Here is a 21,092-nt window from a genome sequence, read left to right as displayed (position 1 = left end):
AGAAGACAAGCTGAGTCTGCTAGTGCAGGTTTCTAAGGTTTATTTTTTATTATCTTAGTTCTTTCTCAGCTCTGCAGCAGATCAGGACATGCTGCGGACTGAGGGTGGATCAGAGGGTCCCAGACCTTTTTATCATTTCTCTGACTTAACAACTGTCTACAACAAACTTTTTATTTACAGAATTTTACTAATACTTACTAGTTATGTTAACATGTCATTTCTACTCTAAACCAATCCTTGTGATCCAACTCAGCAGAAAATGGGGGATGAGAACAAGAACAGGGAGGACAGGACCACTCTCTAATCCTTCTATCTTGCTTCTTCAAACCCATACACTAAAAATCTTAGATTCTGCATTTACACTCTGTGACAAACTGTTCCATTCCCCTGTGGGAATGGATTTTCCCCCCTCAGGGACCCCCCCAGAGCTTGGACCATGCAGTTTGACCCTTCCTTCCCTTTCTGACCCCACTGGCTGTGTCCCAAATGTCCCAAATGTCCCAAATGTCCCAAATGTCCCAAATGTCCCAAATGTCCCAAATGTCCCAAATGTGCTCCTCCCTGACAGGAGCTGAGAAAAGACCCTGGTTCCTCTGTCACACCCTCTTTCCTCTGGACACCACCTGGAATAAACATCTTGAACTGGGGTTAGAGCTTCTTTTGGGTCCTTTATCCTGTCCATGAAATATTCCTGCAGAGCCTCCTCAGGCCTGAGCTAGCTTGGACCCTTAAAAAGGAGGATTTATTATCAATAAACTACTACTTATTTTTACAGAATCACAGAATAATGAGGTTGGAAGAGACCTCTAAGATCATCAAGTCCAACCTATGCCTGAACACCTCAACCAGACTGTAGCACTAAGTGCCATGTGCAGTCTTTTATTAAACTCATCCAGAGATGGTGACTCCACCACCTCCCTGGGAAGACAATTCCAGTGCTTTATTATTCTTTCAGTGAAAATGTTTTAATCTAATATCTAACCTGTAGCTTCCCTGATGTAGGTTGAGACTGTGTCCCCTTGTTCTGCCCGGTTGAAGAGACCGACCCTGGGGCGGGTCAGAGAGCCCCTTCTGTACAGTACCCCTGACCCAAGCACCGTCCAAAATGTGCTTTTTATTTATAAAATTGTACCAATGCCTAAGACAAAGATGTCATTTCTACTCTAAACCAATCTCTAAAATCCAACTCAGCAGAAAATGGGGGATGAGAGCAAGAACAAGGAGCACAGGGGCCACTCCCCAATTCCTCCATCTTGTCTCTTCACCCCATACACTAAAAATCCTAAATTCTACATTTACACTCTATGATTAACTAACTACTGCTTATTTTGAATTCTCTCAGCTTGTGATTGTTCATACAATGTGAGCATTCACTGCCATGTACCAATGCTCACTGCATATGCTAAGATGTCATTTCTACTCTAAACCAATCTCTAAAACCCAACTCAGCAGAAAATGGGGGACGAGAGCAAGAACAAGGAGCACAGGGACAACTCCCCAATTCCTCCATCTTGTCTCTTCAGCCCCATACACTAAAAATCCTAAATTCTACATTTACACTCTGTGATAAACTAACTACTGCTTATTTTGAATTCTCCCAGCTTGTGATTCTCCACACCCTGTGGGCATTCACTGCCATGGCAGGGATCAGAGGCAGTGCCCTCCTGGGCTCTGTGTGAGGCTGCCTGAGCCCCTGGGACAGACCCCAGACCCCCTGTCCGGGCTCAGACCCTCCAGGGTGGCCACAGGGATGTTCTAGACCCCCACAGAGCCCTGAAGGGGCATTTCCCCGGTGCCACACTCACCTGTGTCCTTGTCCTTGGCTTTGTACACCTGCCCGTAGGTGCCCTCCCCGATTATCCCGATGATGTCGAACTTGTCCACGCAGCGCTTGCCCCAGTCGCTCTCCGTCTGCCTCCTCTCCCCGTAGCGAGGACAGCAGATTCTGCAGGAGGCAAAGCTCTGTCAGGCACCCCAGGGCTCCAGACTCACCCCAAAAAACAAAAATCAACCCACCTGCTTGACTAAATTCCTAAACCCCAAAAGCTCCGGCACGCTGGCTTTGCGCTCTGAGAATTGGAATATTCGGTTTAATTTTAATAATCCCAACTGCTCCCACTACAGGCACTGCTGAACAGGAATTACCCTGGATGGTATTATCACACCACAGCAGGAATGTCTGGGATGTTTTGCAGGATGCTGGATGTTTCATTTTTATTTAAAACACTGTATAATTAATACATCAGGAGATTTTGCTCCCTCAACAACTGCTTGGATTTGTTATCAGAGGAAGTTTTCTGTGGCTTGAGCGTGGAATCCCAGAATGGTTTGGGTTGGAAGGGAGATGAAACAAAATCCAGTTCCACCCCCTCAGGGACATTTTGACTACCCCAGGGTGCTCCAGCCTGGCCTGGGACACTCCCAGTGCAGCTCCATGGCCAACATTTCAATCACAAAGTGCAAAAAGAGCCCAAATTCCCATTTGGAACAATCCATTTTTGAAAGCAACAAGAGCTTTATGCAGAGATTCTCACACCCAGAGGTTTTTTTCTGGCTAAATCAAAGAGAAAAGAGCTTTTGGGGGAGATGTGGCTGAAGACTGGACACGACCCACTCCAGCAATTTCTACCATTAATTCTCAAATAAATGGGGCAAACGTGAAACCACCCACAGGAATCAGCCATTATACACTGAATAACACAGAAATAGGAACTTGTTTTCTCCCTCATCTCACTTCCCTCAATAAAAACCTCTGAAACCAGAGACTCGAAGATGAAAATAAATTTTAAAATGATGAAGTCAGCCTTACTTTGGTCTCTTTTTGAAGGGTTGCTGAGGTGGTGTGGCTGCCTTTGGTTCCGGGGAGTCGGGAGGGGATGGGTCCCCCCCTGGGAGCTCTGGGGGGAGCGGGAGGTCCGTGAGTAAATGTCGTGGTCTCTGCTCTCTGTCCTTCTTCACAGGTTTTGGAGGAAGAATCTCCTTTGGACTAAACTCCGAAAAGTTAATGCAACACAGGAGTCAGACTCAATGGGCAGTTAAACAAAAAAACAAAAACAAACCAAAAAAACCACAAACAAACAAACCCCCAAACAAACAAAAAAACACGCAAAAACCCCTAAAAAACAAAAACAAACAAAAACACAAAAAACAAAAAAAACCAAAAAACCCCCCAAAAAACAAAAAAAAACCCCAAACAAAAACCCCCCAAAAACCAAAAAAACAAAACAAAAAAACCAAAAAACAAACCAAAAAAACCAAAAAAACAAAACAAAAACCCCCAAAAAACCAAAAAAACAAAACAAAACAAAACAAAAACCAAAAAACAAAACAAAAACCCAAAAACCAAAAAAACCCCAAAACCCCCCAAAAAAACCAAAAAACAAAAAAAACCAAAAAACACCCCAAAAAAAAGCAAAAAACCAAAAAAACCAAAAAAACCCACAAAAAAAAACCAAAAAAACAAAAACAAAAAAAAAAAAAACAAAACAAAAAAACAAAAAAAAAAAAAAAAAAAAAAAACCAACCACCAAAAAAAAAACCAACCCCAAAACCCAAAAAACCAAAAACAAACAAACAAACAAAAAACCCACAAAAACCCCACAAAAACAAAGAAACAAACAAACCCCACTACTGCAGAGCGACAGCTCTGGTTGGCAATGTGAGGTTTAAAGTGGTAAAATCAGCACATCCAAATATAAAATATAAATATAAAATGAAACAGTTTAAAAAATAAAGCTACTGCCGGACGACAGCAGTGAGGTTGAAGTGGTAAAATCAGCACATCCAAATATAAAATAAAACAGATTAAATTTACAATGCTAACACACCAGGATAAAGAAGTGTCAGAGTGGAGCACACCATGAAATGAACACCCAGGTCTGCACTAGAATTTGCATAAATCAGTACCAGTAATTTGGAGTTTCCTGTGAGGCAGCACCCACTTTCTGACCTTTATTTCCTCTATTTACTCCATTTATCACCATGAAATTAAGGCTTGAGGACCAATATAAATACAAGACCCAGAGTTAAACTTTCCTCCACAAGAAAATTTTAACTTCATAGCAAGGACTGAAACGTGGCTTTAGCTCCCAAACGCTCTTGAGGAACCAAAAGTTGATTTTTAAAATCCAATTACCAAGGGCAGCAGAACCTACTTTCTCTTTCATGTATTCAGCCAGGAGAATTCCCAGGTTTGAGCAGTCACGAATTCACCATGCAAATCTCTGATTTACCAGGAAAAAATAAAATAGGAGATCCAAGCAGCCTTCCCAGGCCTGTTTTTAGAGCAGGTTTGGTGTTTGTACCACCAGGTCTAACACCAGAATAAATGAACTGATGGAAGTAGGTCGTTTTGCTAATTATTTTATTAGACACTGCCTCATCTGCACGGCAATCTCTTGTGAAATCTACTTAAGGAAGGAGGAAGACAAAAACCACCAGAAATGGGAGAGGAAGATGGGTTGAAACTCTCCCCCCATTGACAGAAAAATCCTTAGGAGTAGAATAATCGTGTCCTTTAATCTACATTATTATTATTAAATATTATAATATATATATAATAAATAATATATATAATATATAATAAAAATATATATAAATAAATACTATATTATTAAACCTAATTTAATAATCTACAGAGAATCACATGGAGCTGTTAAGACTGGGAAAGATCAAATCCAACCATGAACGCTGCCACATTCACCACTAAACCACAAAAACACTCAGCCTTTGTCAGGACACCCCTCAAAACCAATTTTTTTGTAAGACCACGGTGGAGACTGAACTTGCAGCACCCAGCTCTCGTCCTTTCTCCAAAAATTCCCATTTTCTTGCCTTTCATCTGTTCAGTTCTGTATTTGCATGTCAGCACTTGGTTCCTCCAAGCTCAGCTCCCCCTGGGCACCTGGGCTGGGCACAGGGGGAGGGAGCAAAGCAGAGCCCCCGGAGCTGCCCGGGCACGGAAACGACCAAGGGTGAACCCCAAGAACACAGCGAGGGCTCCCGGGGGCTCCTGTGCTGCTCTGCTCTGAGCCAGGAGGGAGGGAACCCCGAAAACAGCAGGGAGGGAACCCCAAAAATGGCAGGGATGGAACCCCAAAAAACAGCAGGGATGGAACCCCGAAAACAGCAGGGATGGCACCCCAAACCCGGCAGGGATGGCACCCCAAAAACCAGCAGGGATGGCACCCCAAACTCCACAGGGATGGCACCCCAAAAACAGCAGGGATAGAACCCCAAAAACAGCACAGATGGAACCCCAAAAAACAGCAGGGGTGGCACCCCAAAAAACAGCAGGGGTGGCACCCCAAAAAACAGCAGGGGTGGCACCCCAAACCCGGCAGGGGTGGCACCCTAAAAACAGCAGAGATGGAACCCCAAAAACAGCAGGGGTGGCACCCCAAACCCGGCAGGGATGGAACCCCAAACCCGGCAGGGGTGGCACTCCAAAAACAGCAGGGATGGCACCCCCAAAACGTGGCAGGGATGGCACCCCAAAAACAGCAGGGATGGCACCCCGAAAACAGCAGGGATGCCACCCCAAACTCCACAGGGATGGTGCCCCAAAAACAGCAGGGATGGAACCCCAAACTCCACAGGGATGGCACAGCCAGGTGAGCGCTGTGTCCCCACAAAGCTGCACCAAGGCTGCATCAAACCAGGATGAAATCTGTACCAACTCCTCCAGAACAGCTTTTCCTCGTGTCCTGGTGAACCCCCCAGGATAAAGCACCACAGGAGGAGGTGACAATTCTGGAAAAGTTAAAGAGTCTCCACTGGAACAGGGCGTGTTCTGTCCCTGGACACCTCAAATCCCAATTTCCAGCCCTGTGTTTGCCACGGGCTTGGGGCTGGAACGTTCCCCAGGCTCAGCAAGGACAAAAGTGCAGCTCAAAGAGTTCCTGCTCATAAAAACGAAGGCAGCTGGGGAAGGCTGAGATTCTGCACAGTCAGGGCCACATGGAACTGCCACCAGACTCAGCAAAACAAGGGGGATTTCCCATCCTTTTATTGGGAAAAACTCACACAGAGCCATTTACCGAGCCCCAGCCCTGAGGTCAGGGGTAAAACACTTTTACAGAGCTAAGCCACACCTGGGTGGTAATGGTAAAAAAACCAGAGCTCTAGGTGTGAGTGGGTGAAAAAATAAAACAGAATTTTGTGGAATAAATTCTGGGATTGGAAAGAAGGGAACAGTGCAGCAGGATTTGATTTGCCTGGCGTTTGAGTTGGGAAAATCAGCAAAGCTCCTGCTCAGCACAGAAACATTTAAAACCAATAATATTTACTGAACAACACCCCACAGCTCAGGGAGGGCAACAAACACACTCCAGCCTCACTTTTAGAGGCAGTGAGAACATTTCCCTGATTGCCATCAATACCAGAATCATCCATGAGAATAAATTCAATTATTCAGAATATGCAACGCTTCACCACAGGGTGACTGTATGGAGTCAGAGGTGTGGGATGCCACAGTGGTCACTGAAATTGTGCTTCACTCCCCAGTCCCTGCACATCTTTAGTGATGGCTGGGGAAATACAGGAGTTTTTAGGGAATTACAGACTGGGCAGGTGAAGTAAAAAATAAATATCACTGAGGACCTTAAGTTAACAGCACTGTAACATACTAACAGCTAGAAAAGGAGAGAAAAAGCAAATATTTGGGATTTTTTTTTTCTTTTCCACTCCATTCTGGATGTTCTGCTCCTTTCTTCTCACCAAAAGAAACCTCCAGAGTGGCATTTTCAGACAAATTCATCACAGAAACCACCCCCAGCCCAGCCAGAGCTACAATTACAGGAGAGAGCCACGTCTGCACGTTTTGATCAGAAATAATCAGGAAATAAAGTTGAAGCAGGTGTAATTTCACTAATTTTAAACTCTTTCAAACAAACTATACCTGCTTCTCAAGCCATAAAGGAATCCATCAATTACTCAAGAATTAAGACAATACTCAAGTTAAACCAGTGCTGGTTTTTACACGTGGGCATGGTGAATCTGGAGCAGAAAAAGCTCTGGTTTGTGCTCTTGTATTGCAATTGTTCAGCTTTTTCCTGTAGCTTGAGTACAAGCTTGTAAAGAATTAAGCAAACAAAAAAAAAGTAAATTTTAAGTGAGTGTGCAAACAGCTCCAACACAAAGAGAGGCAAAATCCCAGCTCCACGCTGCATCCCTGTAATAAAAGTGAGCAAGGAGTGATGTGAAACCTTCACCAAGCAGCAGCCAAACCTCGTTTCCCACAGAGATGAGAGGCAACAAACCTGCACAAAAAGTTTTGGTTTTGAGATCACAAAACTCTCCCCACAAACCTGGCAGGGCCCTGGGGTAACTCCTTTATACCAGGGAATATCTTCTGTTAAAGGCAGCTGGGGCAGGGTTCTTTACCCCTTCCAGGACCCATCCCTCAGAATTCCAGGGAATATCTTCTGTTAAAGCCAACTGGGGCAGGGTTCTTTACCCCTTCCAGGACCTATCCCTCAGAATTCCAGGGAGATATCTTCTGTTAAAGGCAGCTGGGGCAGGGTTCTTTACCCCTTCCAGGACCTAGCCCTTAAATTCCAGGGAATATCTTCTGGTAAAGGCAGCTGGGGCAGGGTTCTTTACCCCTTCCAGGACCTAGCCCTTAAATTCCAGGGAATATCTTCTGTTAAAGCCAGCTGGGGCAGGGTTCTTTATCCCTTCCAGGACCTATCCCTCAGAATTCCAGGGAAATATCTTCTGGTAAAGGCAGCTGGGGCAGGGTTCTTTATCCCTTCCAGGACCTAGCCCTCAGAATTCCAGGGAAATATCTTCTGTTAAAGGCAGCTGGGGCACGGTTCTTTACCCCTTCCAGGACCTAGCCCTTATAATTCCAGGGAGATATCTTCTGTTAAAGGCAGCTGGGGCAGGGTTCTTTACCCCTTCCAGGACCTAGCCCTTAAATTCCAGGGAATATCTTCTGTTAAAGGCAGCTGGGGCAGGGTTCTTTACCCCTTCCAGGACCTAGCCCTTAAATTCCAGGGAATATCTTCTGTTAAAGCCAGCTGGGGCAGGGTTCTTTATCCCTTCCAGGACCCATCCCTCATAATTCCAGGGAGATATCTTCTGTTAAAGCCAGCTGGGGCAGGGTTCTTTACCCCTTCCAGGACCTATCCCTCATAATTCCAGGGAGATATCTTCTGTTAAAGCCAGCTGGGGCAGGGTTCTTTATCCCTTCCAGGACCTAGCCCTCATAATTCCAGGGAGATATCTTCTGCTAAAGCCAGCTGTTCTTTATCCCTTCCAGGACCTTTATACCACAGCTGTACCCTGCAGGATCAGCTCAAAACTGTAAAACCACCCCAAAAAAAACCCCTTTTTATTCAAGGCTTTGCTCTTAAACGCTCTGGTGTGACCTTACCTATCCAAGTCATCTTCCCCAACTAAAATAGGGGGCAGCGGAAGCGGAGGCAGGGTGGAAGTTTTCAGGTGTGGGATAGCAGCCGTCACAGACACTTGGGTTTTTGTAGCCACCTGCACGGAGGACTGGGAGTTCACCTGAGAGGATAAAGTAGACGTCCTTGGGTGGGAGGAGGATGGCAAAGACGTCGGGGCCGGAGGAGGGACCTGAACGGGAGCGGCCGGAGGCAGCGGAGGGACAGCGGGCGCCGGGGGCAGCGGCGGCAGCGGCGGCGTGGGAGGCGGAGGGGTGGTGGTGGGCAGAGGAGGAGGAGGGGATTTGATGGCGGGGAGGGGAGGTGGGATCTCCTTTTCCACTGCCTCTGTCTCCTTTGGAGATACCAAGTCCTCCACGGCCGCTGCAGGCTTGGAGTCTTTTGTTCCCGAGGGTTTGGGATCCCGAGCTGGAGCAGGATGTTTCCTCTCCGAGTTCTCCTCCGCCTTGGATTTCGTTGTCTCCGCGGGGGCTTTGGGCTCCGCGTTGGTGGGCAGTAAATTCACCGAGTCCGTGTCCGCAGCTTTCTCACATTTAACAGTTTTGGTGGCTTTTTTAGACTCCGTCCCAGCCTCCTTCAGTTCGGCCAAGCTGTTCTCCTTCCTAGCCAGGAAAACAGGGGAGCCTTTCGCCTCCTTGCCGTCCACCTTGGCGGCGGCGGCCGCGGCGGCCGCTCGCTCCTTCTTCTTCCTGCTGAGCTCCGCTCCCAGGCTGGAGTTGAGCGGGAGCCTGGTGGGGGAGATGCTGGAGTGGCGGCTGCGGGAGCCAGACCTCTGCTTTTTGCTGTGGGATGAGTGTCTGGAGTAGCCGGGGCTGCGGCTCCGCGACTTGACGGATTTCCTGCGGAGAGAAACGAAACGGAGCTGGTGTCACCCTCTGAGCTGCTCACCCACAGCTGGATGCTGTGCTGGTCAGCTCAGAGAGTCCAAAACGCCTCTCAGGAGGGACTGAAGCTTCTGGAAGGAGTTTCTGAATCAATTCTGTACCATCATCACCCACCCTCCTGTGCCAGACTCGCTGTCACACCGGGAGAAAAGGGAAAGATCAAGTCCCAAAGGAAAGATATCACAGCTCACACACTCAACAGCAGTGAAGAGGATGAGCTGGCAGTTTAGGAATCTTTCAGAGGAATTTTAGACAACTTTAGGGTTGTTTTAAAGTTGGGTGCAACTTTTAAAAGAAACCACGGGTAAAACACAACTGCCCTCCTCAGGAAATCGGGCGCTTCAAGCTCATTTTACCTCCCTGGTTCTGTCACTGCCATCAGAACTCAAATCTGCACAGTGTGATTTGAAAGAAGGAAAAATAAAACCCAGGAATTTTAACTCTATTTGGTTTTCCTGTAAAAAGAATGGGGTCTAAATCAGGTGTGAGTGCAGAAATAACCACGGAAAATCTGTGCTGGGAGAGAAGCAAGGCAGGAAACACCTCACACCACCAGGGTTCCCCCCATGAACCTGCTCAGGAGAGACAGGAAACCGATGGGGAACTCAGATAAGCACTGAAATGGAAGTGGAAACCAGTACTTCCAGTATATTCCAAATTCCTGATGAGCCACAAGTGTCTCCTCCACTCCAGGAGGAATGAGGACTGGGCAGGGTGAGGCAGGAGCCTTTAATGGTGTGGCAGGCTCTGAAGCCAACAGGACAATCCAAAATTCTGAGTTCAGACCCTTCAAATACTGCGACAGACACAACACTCCATAATTTATTACTCAGGACACATCTAACTTGGAAAACACGGAATTCCCTCAAAACACTCCCACAGCAGCTACAAAACACATTGAACAGCAGCAGCTCAAACACAGGTGACCCTGGCTCCCTTGTAACCATACTCAGAACATAATTAACAACACCAATTAATATTATCCCAACACAATAAACATGTGGAAAGACAATAAACATTCGGAAAGACAATAAACATTTGGAAAATAAACTGGGGAAGGGAGACATCAGGAAGGTCCTGTCCCAACACCAGCAGCACCTTGCAGGAGGGGCAGGCTCTCCCCATGGGGTTCTCTCCCTGCTCCAAGGATCAGAATTCCTCTCTCCCACTTGGAAAACAACCCCAAACCTCACCCTGACAGAGAACAGGGCTGGAGGTAAATTCTTAACCTTCAGGCTTGCAAAATAAATGTACAACAGGAGAAAAGAGCAGGCTCTGCAGCCACAGAGCTGTTTCCTCCTTGTCGGAGTCTAGAACATCCCTCTGGCCACCCTGGAGGGTTTGGAGACCGGACAGGGGGTCTGGGATCTGTACAGGAGGGTCTGGGATCTGTCCAGGAGGGTCTGGGATCTGTCCAGGGGGGTCTGGGGTCTGTCCAGGGGGGTCTGGGGTCTGTCCAGGGGGGTCTGGGGTCTGTCCAGGGGGCTCAGTCAGACCCACACAGATCCCAGGAGGACACTGACTCTGATCCCTGCCATGGCAGTGAACACTCACATGCAGGAAGAATCACAAACCCTAAGAATTTAAAATAAGTAGTGGATGGTTTATTATAGAATATAAATATAGAAATTAGGATTCTTAGCATATGGGGCTGAAGAGACAAGATGGAGGAATTGGGGAGTGGCCCCTGTGCTCCTTGTTCTTGTTCTCGTCCCCATCTTGTGCTGAGTTGGGTTTTAGAGATTGGTTTAGAGTAGAACTGACATGTTAGTATAGGTAATAGGCATTGGTAAAATTTTGTAAATAAAAAATACGTCTCAGACAGTGGTTGGGTCAAGGGGACCGTACATAAGGTGCGGGGCGCTCTGATCCGCCCAGTCCCCCGCGTGTCCTGCTCTGCGGAGACACCTTGCAGAGCTGGGACAGAACTGAGATAAGGTTCCCTGCCAGGAAGGCCTGGCAGAGTTGAAAAAGGACTGAGATAATGAAGAATAAACAACCTTGGAAATGTGCACCGGCGGACTCAGTTTGTCGTCTCTTCCTCTGGTGTGAAACACTTAGGGCAAAGAGAAGACTGAAAACCTGATTAACTCTGGGAACAGCAACCCAGAGGAAACTCCTAGGGAACAGCAACCTTGGGAGACCCTTATTACCTTGGGGAACACCAACCCCAAGGAGAATCTCAGGAAAACTACAACCCTGAGACCTCCTCACCACACTGCTCTGTCCCGGGGATGCTGCCCTGGGATCAGCTCTTTTCCCAGGGTCTCTGTCATGGGGATGCTGCCCTGGGATCAGCTCTTTTCCCTGCTCTGTCACAGGGATGCTGCCCTGGGATCAGCTCTTTTCCCTGCTCTGTCACAGGGATGCTGCCCTGGGATCAGCTCTTTTCCCTGCTCTGTCACAGGGATGCTGCCCTGGGATCAGCTCTTTTCCCTGCTCTGTCCCGGGGATGCTGCCCTGGGATCAGCTCTTTTCCCTGCTCTGTCACAGGGATGCTGCCCTGGGATCAGCTCTTTTCCCTGCTCTGCCCTGGGATCAGCTCTTTTCCCTGCTCTGTCCTGGGATGCTGCCCTGGGATCAGCTCATTTCCCAGGGTTTCTGCCCTGGGATCAGCTCTTTTCCCTGCTCTGCCCTGGGATCAGCTCTTTTCCCTGCTCTGCCCTGGGATCAGCTCTTTTCCCTGCTCTGTCCCGGGGATGCTGCCCTGGGATGCTGCCCTGGGATCAGCTCATTTCCCAGGGTCTCTGTCCCGGGGATGCTGCCCTGGGATCAGCTCATTTCCCAGGGTTTCTGCTCAGTGAAGTGACACTCCGGGCTGCAGCCTGCCTGTCCCCACCAGCGGGGACAGAGTTCCCCTCCCAGCAGCTCCAGGACATGGAAAACATCCCTAAGGAATCCTGCAGGATGTCACCTACTGCAGCCTCAAACAGTTTTGGGGTGAAGGTTCCCTATTGCAGGATGGGTTGTTCAAGATGCTGCAATTCCCATTTTCCTGCTCCCTGGAATCTCCACTTCCATCCTGCCCCGTGATTAATTAACCCCAGGAGTTGCTCCAATCCATGGAAATTTGGAATGGTTTGGGTTGGAAGAGACCTCAAAGCCCACCCAGTGCCAGCCCTGCCATGGCAGGGACACCTCCCACTGTCCCTGGGTGCTCCAAGCTGGCCTTGGGCACTGCCAGGGAGCCACGGGCAGCCTGGATATATTTTATATATTTTTTATAGATATTTTCTAGATATTTTCTAGATATTTTCTAAATATTTTTATAGATTTTTTATATTTTTAAAATATTTTAAAATATTTTAAATATATTTTTATATATATTTTACATATATTATATATATATTTTATATATATTATATATATTATATATTTTTATATATTTTTATATATTTAATATATTTATTTTATATATTTTATAAATAAATAATATATTTAGTATATCTTTTTATATTTTATATATATATAAATAATATATTTAATATATAATATAAACCAAATTATATTTATAATATTAATAAATAATAATATAATATAAGTAATATAACAATATAATTAATTAATATATTAATATATAATATAAAATAAATTCCAGCTTTTCTGGAATTTATTTTATATTATATATAAACTTATATATATTAAATTCACTGGAATTTAACCCAGCTGGATGCAGAGCAATCAAACCAGATCATGCACCAGACCCAGGGCAAACTTCTCCAAAAATTCCATTTTCCCTTATTTAATGGTGCTGATTTATCACACACCAGACCCAGGGCAAACTTCTCCAAAAGTCCAATTTTCCCTTATTTAATGGTATAAATTTAGAAAGGTCCACCGGGGACACCTGCCTGGAGCAGGAGAGGTGAAGGTGGGGAATTGGAATGGGCAGAGCCTCTTACAGGGGTTCTGGGCTGGAATCACTCCCTGAGCTTCCATCAGCAAATATCCCCCCCTCTGTTCCCCAGGAATAAATTCACCATTCCCTCCTCACTCCACAGGCACCTCTCACCCCTTTTCTCCTCACTAACAAAAATTCCCTGCAGTCACCCCACAAACTGCTCCTCCCAAGCCCATTTTCCAGGCTGGTGTTCACAGAAACCTGAAAAATTTGTAAAATTATATATAAATAAAATTATAAATTTATAAATAAATTTATAAATTTATATATAAATTTATATAGAATATAAAATAAATTCCAGAAACCTTCCTGCTCTCCGACACCACTGCAGCAAACCTCACCTCCCATCCTCAGAGCATCCACAGCCCCAAAAACACCAGCACAGCACCTGCTGAGGGGCCTTTAGCACTGCATATCCCAAAAAACCAGAAAATAAAGTACAGAATATGCACAGGGAGGTTTTGATTCTGGAAGAAAACCATTTCCATCCTCTGGAATAATTTTTTAATAGCGTTTTTACCCCTTTCACCCTTAATTTGTTGAGCCTTGCTGTAACATTCCACACTTTACTTGCTCTGGGAAGGTTATTCAGGATGGATGAGGGGGAATTCAGCCTCACATTCCTTCCTCTTTCTGGATAAAAATGTTCTGGGATTAAAAACCCACCCTGCTGTCCCTCCAGAACTGGAAAACAGAAATAAAAGATTCCTTACTCTTTCTAGATAAAAATTTTCTGGGATTAAAACCCACCCTGCTGTCCCCTCCAGAACTGGAAATCAGAAATAAAAGATTCCTTCCTCTTTCTGGATAAAAATGTTCTGGGATTAAAACCCACCCTGCTGTCCCCTCCAGAATTGGAAAACAGAAATAAAAGATTCCTTCCTCTTTCTAGATAAAAAATTTATGGGATTAAAACCCACCCTGCTGTCCCTCCAGAACTGGAAAACAGAAATAAAAGATTCCTTCCTCTTTCAAAAATTTTCTGGGATTAAAACCCACCCTGCTGTCCCCTCCAGAACTGGAAAACAGAAATAAAAGAAAGATTCTTTCCTCTTTCTGGATAAAAATGTTCTGGGATTCAAACCCACCCTGCTGTCCCTTCAGAACTGGAAAACAGAAATAAAAGATTCCTTCCTCTTTCTAGATAAAAAATTTATGAGATTAAAACCCACCCTGCTGTCCCTCCAGAACTGGAAAACAGAAATAAAAGACACCAACCACGACAGGTGTGAATTAACAAAAACAAAGAAACGATGGCTTCACCTAAAAATCCAAATTAAAAGGCACGATGAGAGTTATTTCAGTCACACAATCAGAAGATTGGGATGGTCTTTGGAGAAGGGGATGCCAGAACCTTCCATGCTGAGATGGCCACGGCTGACAGGAGACAGCAGAGGTGCCCTGCAAAGCCCCACATCCACAAAATTCCCTGTGTGCCACGCAGGTATTTCAGCATTTTACCTGCTCTGAACAACGCAGAGTTCAGGATAAAGCAGGGAACAGCATCTGGGAAGCCTGAGTGCCCCGATTTCTCAGGAAACAAACCATAATTCTTATTTTTGAATGCCCAGCAGCCTTTCAGCACAGCCTCACACTCAGCACATCCCACCTCCAGCAGGCTGAGGCACTCTGGAATTCCTCTCCCTGTTTTAGCTGCAGTTGCCACACAGAATGAATGGCAAAGCACATCTGGTATTTTCCCTGCTGACCAAATCATCCTGGTTTCCTCCTGGATGGGAAGTGGGGCTGTTTTCCACAGCCACTGGAAATGCAAACAACTCTGGATTTTCTCCAATCACATGGGTGCAGTTCCCTAATGATGTTTTGGATGTGGAGATGAAAAGAAAACACAGAATGCACTAAAAAAAAAATAAAAATCCCCTGTATTGTCAGTCAGGGGAAATAACAGTGTCCCAGAAAAGCCTGAGGAAGGCAGGCTGTGCTCAGGTGTTCCCTGCCTCAGTGTGCCACTTAAAGAGGATTTTCTCTCCCCAAAAAATGTTCCTGCCCCTCCACAGGATGCACAGAAGGGATCAGACACTGCCCAGAGCCAGCTGCCTCCTTAACACCCACCTGCAGCACGGCAAGGGGAGGAGGGCTCAGCCCCCACCTCAGCGAGCCCTGAGCCCCCCCAGCCTCCAGGTGAGGCCTGAGACCCCCAGGTGAGCCCTGAGCCCCCCCAGGCTCCAGGTGAGGCCTGAGACCCCCAGGTGAGCCCTGAGCCCCCCCAGGCGAGCCCTGGGCCCCCTCCAGGAGAGCCCTGGGCCCCCCCAGCAAGTTCTGAGACCCTCCAGGTGAGCCCTGAGCCTCCCCAGGTGAGCCCTGGGCCCCCCCAGCCTCCCCAGGTGAGGGGGAGCCCCCTCCAGGGGAGCCCTGAGCCCCATCCCAGGTGAGCCCTGAGCCCCATCCCAGGTGAGCCCTGAGGCCCTCCAGGTGAGCCCTGAGCCCCCCCCCCCCCAGGTGAGCCCTGAGATTCACTGGGCAAGTCCTGAGACCCCCCAGGAGAGCCTTGAGACCCTCCAGGTGAGCCCTGGGCCCCTCCAGGTGAGCCCTGGGCCCCCCCAGCTTCCCCAGGTAAGCCCTGAGCCCCCTCCCAGGTGAGCCCTGAGCCTCTCCAGGTGAGCCCTGAGACCCCTCCAGGTGAGCCCTGAGACCCCTCCAGGTGAGCCCTGAGCCCCCTCCCAGGTGAGCCCTGAGCCTCTCCAGGTGAGCCCTGAGACCCCTCCAGGTGAGCCCTGAGACCCCTCCAGGTGAGCCCTGAGACCCCTCCAGGTGAGCCCTGAGACCCCTCCAGGTGAGCCCTGAGACCCCTCCAGGTGAGCCCTGGGCCCCCCCAGGAGAGCCCTGAGCCTCCTCCAGGTGAGCCCTGAGCCCCTCCAGGCCAGCCTCTCTCTGTCTCCTGGACACACCTGACCAGAAGTTCCACCCCTCCAGTCTCACCTGGCAGCTCCAAAAACCAAAACTAAACACGTGAGTTACAACTCAGACTTCACCCAGCACACGGAAAACACGTGAAATTCCCTCTGTCCCTGTGCTACAACCACTGCAGGCAGGTGATTTCCAGAGGGGCTGGAACACCTCACACAGCCATGAGTTCTCTGCCCAGCAGAGAGAGAGAGGAGTAAATCACCAAGCCAGAGGTTCAGAGGGTTTGGGACAAGCTGAGTGTAAACAGCGAGTAACCTTTGGAACTGTCTGGTTTGGGGTCCAACATTTAGCCAAGAGTCAAAGATGTCCTTTAAAAAGCAGCTCTGGAAGTTGAGGGAAGCAGCACAAAGTGCTCTGAAGCTGTTCCCATAAATCAGAGAAATGTAACTGGTGGATTTCTCCACTCAGGGAAACAGCCAGACACTCACACAGAGAGATTTTCCTGGGAATTGGAGGAAAACTCTTAGGAGATCACTGCAGCTCCCCATGGCCTCTCCCTGCTCAGGGCTTGACCAGTGCCAGAACTCAGGGTTGTATCACTGTACGAGTCCTCAAAAAGCAGCTCTGGAAGTTGAGGGAAGCAGCACAAAGTGCTCTGAAGCTGTTCCCATAAATCAGAGAAATGTAACTGCTGGGTTTCTCCACACAGAGAGATTTTCCTGGGAATTGGAGGAAAACTCTCAGGAAATCACTGCAGCTCCCCATGGCTTCTCCCTGCTCAGGGCCAGAACTCAGGGCTGTATCACTGTATCAGTCCCCAAAAAGCAGCTCTGGAAGCTGAGGGAAGCAGCACAAAGTGCTCTGAAGTTGTTGCCCTAAATCAGAGAAATGTAACTGCTGGGTTTCTCCACACAGAGAGATTTTCCTGGGAATTGAAGGAAAACTCTCAGGAAATCACTGCAGCTCCCCATGGCTTCTCCCTGCTCAGGGCCAGAACTCAGGGTTGTATCAGTGTATGAGTCCTCAAAAAGCAGCTCTGGAAGCTGAGGGAAGCAGCACAAAGTGCTCTGAAGTTGTTCCCATAAATCAGAGAAATGTAACTGGTGGATTTCTCCACTCAGATAAACAGCCAGACACTCACACAGAGAGGTTTTCCTGGGAATTGAAGGAAAACTCTTAGGAGACCACTGCAGCTCCCCATGGCCTCTCCCTGCTCAGGGCTGGACACTTGACCAGTGCCAGAACTCAGGGCTGTACCAGTGGACACACACCTCCTACCACTGCACCCTAACTCTTCCAAAGGATTAGTAATGAACGTCTCAGAGCAGCACCACCAGGCAAAAAGGATCCAAGGGAAGCAGCAGAAAACCATCCAGGCCTGTCCCTGAGAGCCTCCCAGGTGCACACAGAGAAAACAGGCCAGAGGAGGAGCAGCCTGCAGCAAAATTCACTGTAAAATCACAGTGGAATACTGAGATTTTACGTCAGAGCTTCCAGGGGAGCTGAGACCAACACAGAACTGCCAGCAAGGACAAAGGCAAGTTCTCCGTGGAAGACAGCATTCCTGAAGTTCAGAGTTTTAGCAATAAAGACCAAATTCCAAAAGCCCCGTGTGCTTTGGGAGCTGCTGAGCTGGGGGATGCAGCACAGCAACCACGGGGCAGAGCATTCCTGTGGCCATTGCATTCCAGGTCACATCTGAATTGCCATGGAGCTCCAAGCAAAGCTCCACAGCATCCATGGAGACCACTGGAAACCCACTGAATGGCCACAAAAAGAAAAGATCAACGTTAGGCTCTGTCACAGGACGATTAACAAACACCTGAAATAAAATATACAGAGCTACCTTGAAATAATTGTTCCCTACTGTGGCAAAGTTACTGAGTAAAAGGGAAAAAAGAGAGAAAATTAGAGGTAATCCAGCTGGTTGCTCCTCGCCCTTCCAGGCTGCCCAGATTTCAGAAGGGAAGGGAAGAAATTCTAGTGCTGAGAAAAGAAAGTTTAGGCTGAGAGATGAGAGTTTGCACGTGGTTGTCTCTAATCCAAGGGGGAAAAAAAGACAAATCAGTTCAGGAAGAGCAAAACCCACCCCAAAGGAGCCCTCCTGAGCAGCGGGATCAAGTTCCCACACGCAGTAAACAGATAAAGGCTTCCAGAAATAGGTGAAAACACTCCCGTGGCTGAACTTCCCGCCAGGTAAGCGCCTTAATGGCGCTCCGGGAGCCTCCCCGCGCAGGGGCCGCTCCAGAGGTGGGTGTAACTTAATCCCAGGAGCTGCTCCGGCCGCGCTCCCTGCCCGCAGCCAACAGGGATGAGGCACTGAGGCGTTTCCCAAAGCGGCAGCTCCATTGCCAAGGGAATCGCCAGGGCCCCAGCCAAAGCAACTCTGAACGCGTCAGTCCAAACTGGGCACCAGTGGGGAGGAAACAAATCATAAAATCGTGGGATGGTTTGGGTTAGAAAGGGCCCTCAAGACCATCCCAAGGGTAGGAACACTTCCCACCATCCCAGGGTGCTGTGTGGTCAAACTGGGCACCAGTGAGGAGGAAACAAATCATAAAATCGTGGGATGGTTTGGGGTGGGAAGGGCCCTCAAGACCATCCCGTGGGTAGGAACACCTCCCACTATCCCAGGGTGCTCCAAACCTTGGACAATTCCAGGGATGGGGCACCCACAGCTTCCCTGGGCAACCTGTGCCAGGCCCTCACAGAGAAGGAATTTTCCCCCAGTACCCCACTTAAACCCACTCTCCTCCAACCTGAACCCACCACCCCTTACCCCGCCACCCCAAACTCTCCAGAACAGCCCTGGAACCTGTGCCAGGCCCTCCCTCACAGGGAGGAAATTTCCCCAATACCCCATCCAAACCCACTCTCCTCCAACCTGAACCCAGCACCCCCTTACCCTACCACCCCAAACCCTCCAGAACAGCCCTGCCCCACCTCCCCTGGAACCTGTGCCAGGCCCTCACAGGGAAATTTTCCCCAATACCCCACCCAAACCCACTCTCCTTCCACCTGAACCCACCAACCCCCTTTCCCTACCACCCCCAACCCTCCAGAACAGCCCTGCCCCACCTCCCCCGGCACTCCCAGCCCCATCCCGACCCCTCGGCAGCCCCCGGGCCGGGCGGGGCACACGCACCTGGCGATGGGGCTCCGGCTCACGGAGCGCTTGGAGGCGAACGGGCTGCTGGAGCGGCGGCGCCCGTAGGGGCTCGGGGACCTCCCGCTGTAGGAGCCGCTGCCCCGCTCGTAGCTGGACGAGCGCCTCCGGCTGTAGGGGCTGACGGAGCGCTGCCGCCGGCTGTAGGGGCTGGGCGAGCGGGCGTTGGATTGGTAGCCCACGGGCTCCTTGTAGGGTGGGCTGAGGGACTGGCGGCGTGAGGAGCCGCCGGGGCTCTTCCTGTAGGGATCGTAGGTGCTGGAGGTGTGCGAGCGCGGCGGGCTGAGGTCGTACTCCTGCACGTAGGAGGCTCCCGAGGGGCTGTCGTCCAGTTTGGGGCTGTCCGACCATTTCCTGTGAGGGCTCCTGGATTTCCTCTTGGGGCTGTCGATGGTTTTGTAACTTTTGGGAGCGTCCCTTTTGCGATGGCTTTTGCTGCGCTCTTTGTGGCTGGACTTGAGCTCCCGCTCCTTCCTAGATTTCTCCTTGTGCGCCTTGGCCGAGCGCGATTCCTTGTTGCTGCTCTTGGAGGAGAGCGCCTTGGGGTGCTCCTCGCTCTCCAGGAGCCTCTTGGAGGATCCCGATATCCTCTCCTTGGCGGACCTGCTGGAAGCATCCAGGCTCTTTTCCAATTTCCTGTCCTTCTCCGCCTGTTTGCTCTTCAGCAGCTCCCGCAGTCGCTTGTGCTGGTGGTGCCGGTGCTTCTGGGCCCTCTCGCTCCTCTCCGCCCTCCTCTCGTCGTTGTCCCTCCTGTCCAGCTTGAGGGCCACATCGTCCGAGAAGGTGTCCGAGTCCGAGCTGATGTCATCGTACTCCACCAGCGGCTTGATCACCGCTCCCAGGGGCGCCGCCGCTTCCTGGGCCGCCAGCGGGGACTCCTTGGAGTGCCTGGACTTGTGCCTCTTGTGCCTGGAGCCCGCGCGGTGCCTCTCCTTGCTGTTGGAGCTGCCGCTGCCCGGCTGCGAGGACCCGCCGCCGCCGTCCTTCTTGCCCCCATGTCTCTCCGGGTTTGGCATTCCTCCCCCGCTGCGCTCGGGAACGGCGAGGGGGGGACTCCGCGAAAGCCCCCAACTTCAAACTCCCTCCGCGCCCGCCCCTCGCACCATCCACGCCGCTCCCGGTCCTCGCTCCTACATGGGGAGCGGGGCCCGAGGCCCCGGAGGAGGCGGGAGGGACGGGGACGGGACGGGGGAAGGACCCGGGAGGGGAGGGGGAAGCGCCGCGGCCTCACCGCCTCATCCGAGGGGCCCAGGCCCGGCGGGCAGCGCGGCCGCGGGGGCGCCCCGGGAAGGCGGGGCCCGGGCCCGGAGCGCTGCCCGCGGCCTCAGCGGCGGTGGCGGGGCCTGGGCGCGGATCCCCCCCGGCCGAAGGGCCCCGGAGCCGCCGCCGCCCCCGGCCCGGCCCCCGCGCTCTGCCCGAACCGGAGCGGCGCCGTCCGGGGGCACCGCCAACTCTCGCGAGACCCGCCCGCAACTCTCGCGATAGTGCCGCCGCCGCCACCCCTCCCTCGCTCCGCGCGAGTCCTCCTCGTCCGCGCGAGTCCTCTCGGAGATGGGCGGGGGCGCGCGCTCGTCTTCTCGCGAGAGCCGCGAAATCGCGCGGCCGGCGGCTTCTCTGGGAACTTTATTGGGGCGCGGGGCGGGGACAGCGCCCCCTAACGCCCGGCCCGCAACAAAGCTCCATGGCGGCCCCGCCGGCCCGGCCTCCCGCCGCTCTCCCGCTCCGCCGCGCTGCGCTCTAAAGCCGCCGGCGGGTCGCTGTCGAACCCGCCCCGGCGCACCGCCGGCTAACGGGCGGTCAAGGCTCCGTTAGAGCTCCACTGCGGCCGCCGCCGCGCTTCCACCAGGCTGAGGGGGCGGGGC

General features: G+C 50.3%; 1 protein-coding gene across 2 annotated transcripts in view; it reads right to left on the bottom strand.

Moving 5' to 3' along the window:
- Positions 1-21,064, bottom strand: part of CDK12 (cyclin dependent kinase 12) — a 45,703-nt gene extending 24,639 nt beyond the window's left edge. For both annotated transcript variants that reach the window (XM_063403747.1, XM_063403748.1), the window contains exons 1-4: positions 19,210-21,064; positions 8,378-9,250; positions 2,810-2,986; positions 1,806-1,945 (exon numbers count right to left, since the gene is read on the bottom strand). In XM_063403747.1, the coding sequence (XP_063259817.1) occupies positions 1,806-1,945; positions 2,810-2,986; positions 8,378-9,250; positions 19,210-20,246 (2,227 nt within the window). In that variant the 5' untranslated portion in view covers positions 20,247-21,064. The remainder of the gene's footprint in view (positions 1-1,805; positions 1,946-2,809; positions 2,987-8,377; positions 9,251-19,209) is intronic.
- Between the last annotated feature and the right edge of the window lie 28 nt (positions 21,065-21,092).

This window comes from Prinia subflava, chromosome 8, assembly GCF_021018805.1.
Source record: "Prinia subflava isolate CZ2003 ecotype Zambia chromosome 8, Cam_Psub_1.2, whole genome shotgun sequence".
In the NCBI taxonomy this organism is placed as follows: Eukaryota; Metazoa; Chordata; class Aves; order Passeriformes; family Cisticolidae; genus Prinia; species Prinia subflava.
Note: the sequence above shows the minus strand (reverse complement) of the source record. Positions and strands in the feature narration are given on the sequence as shown.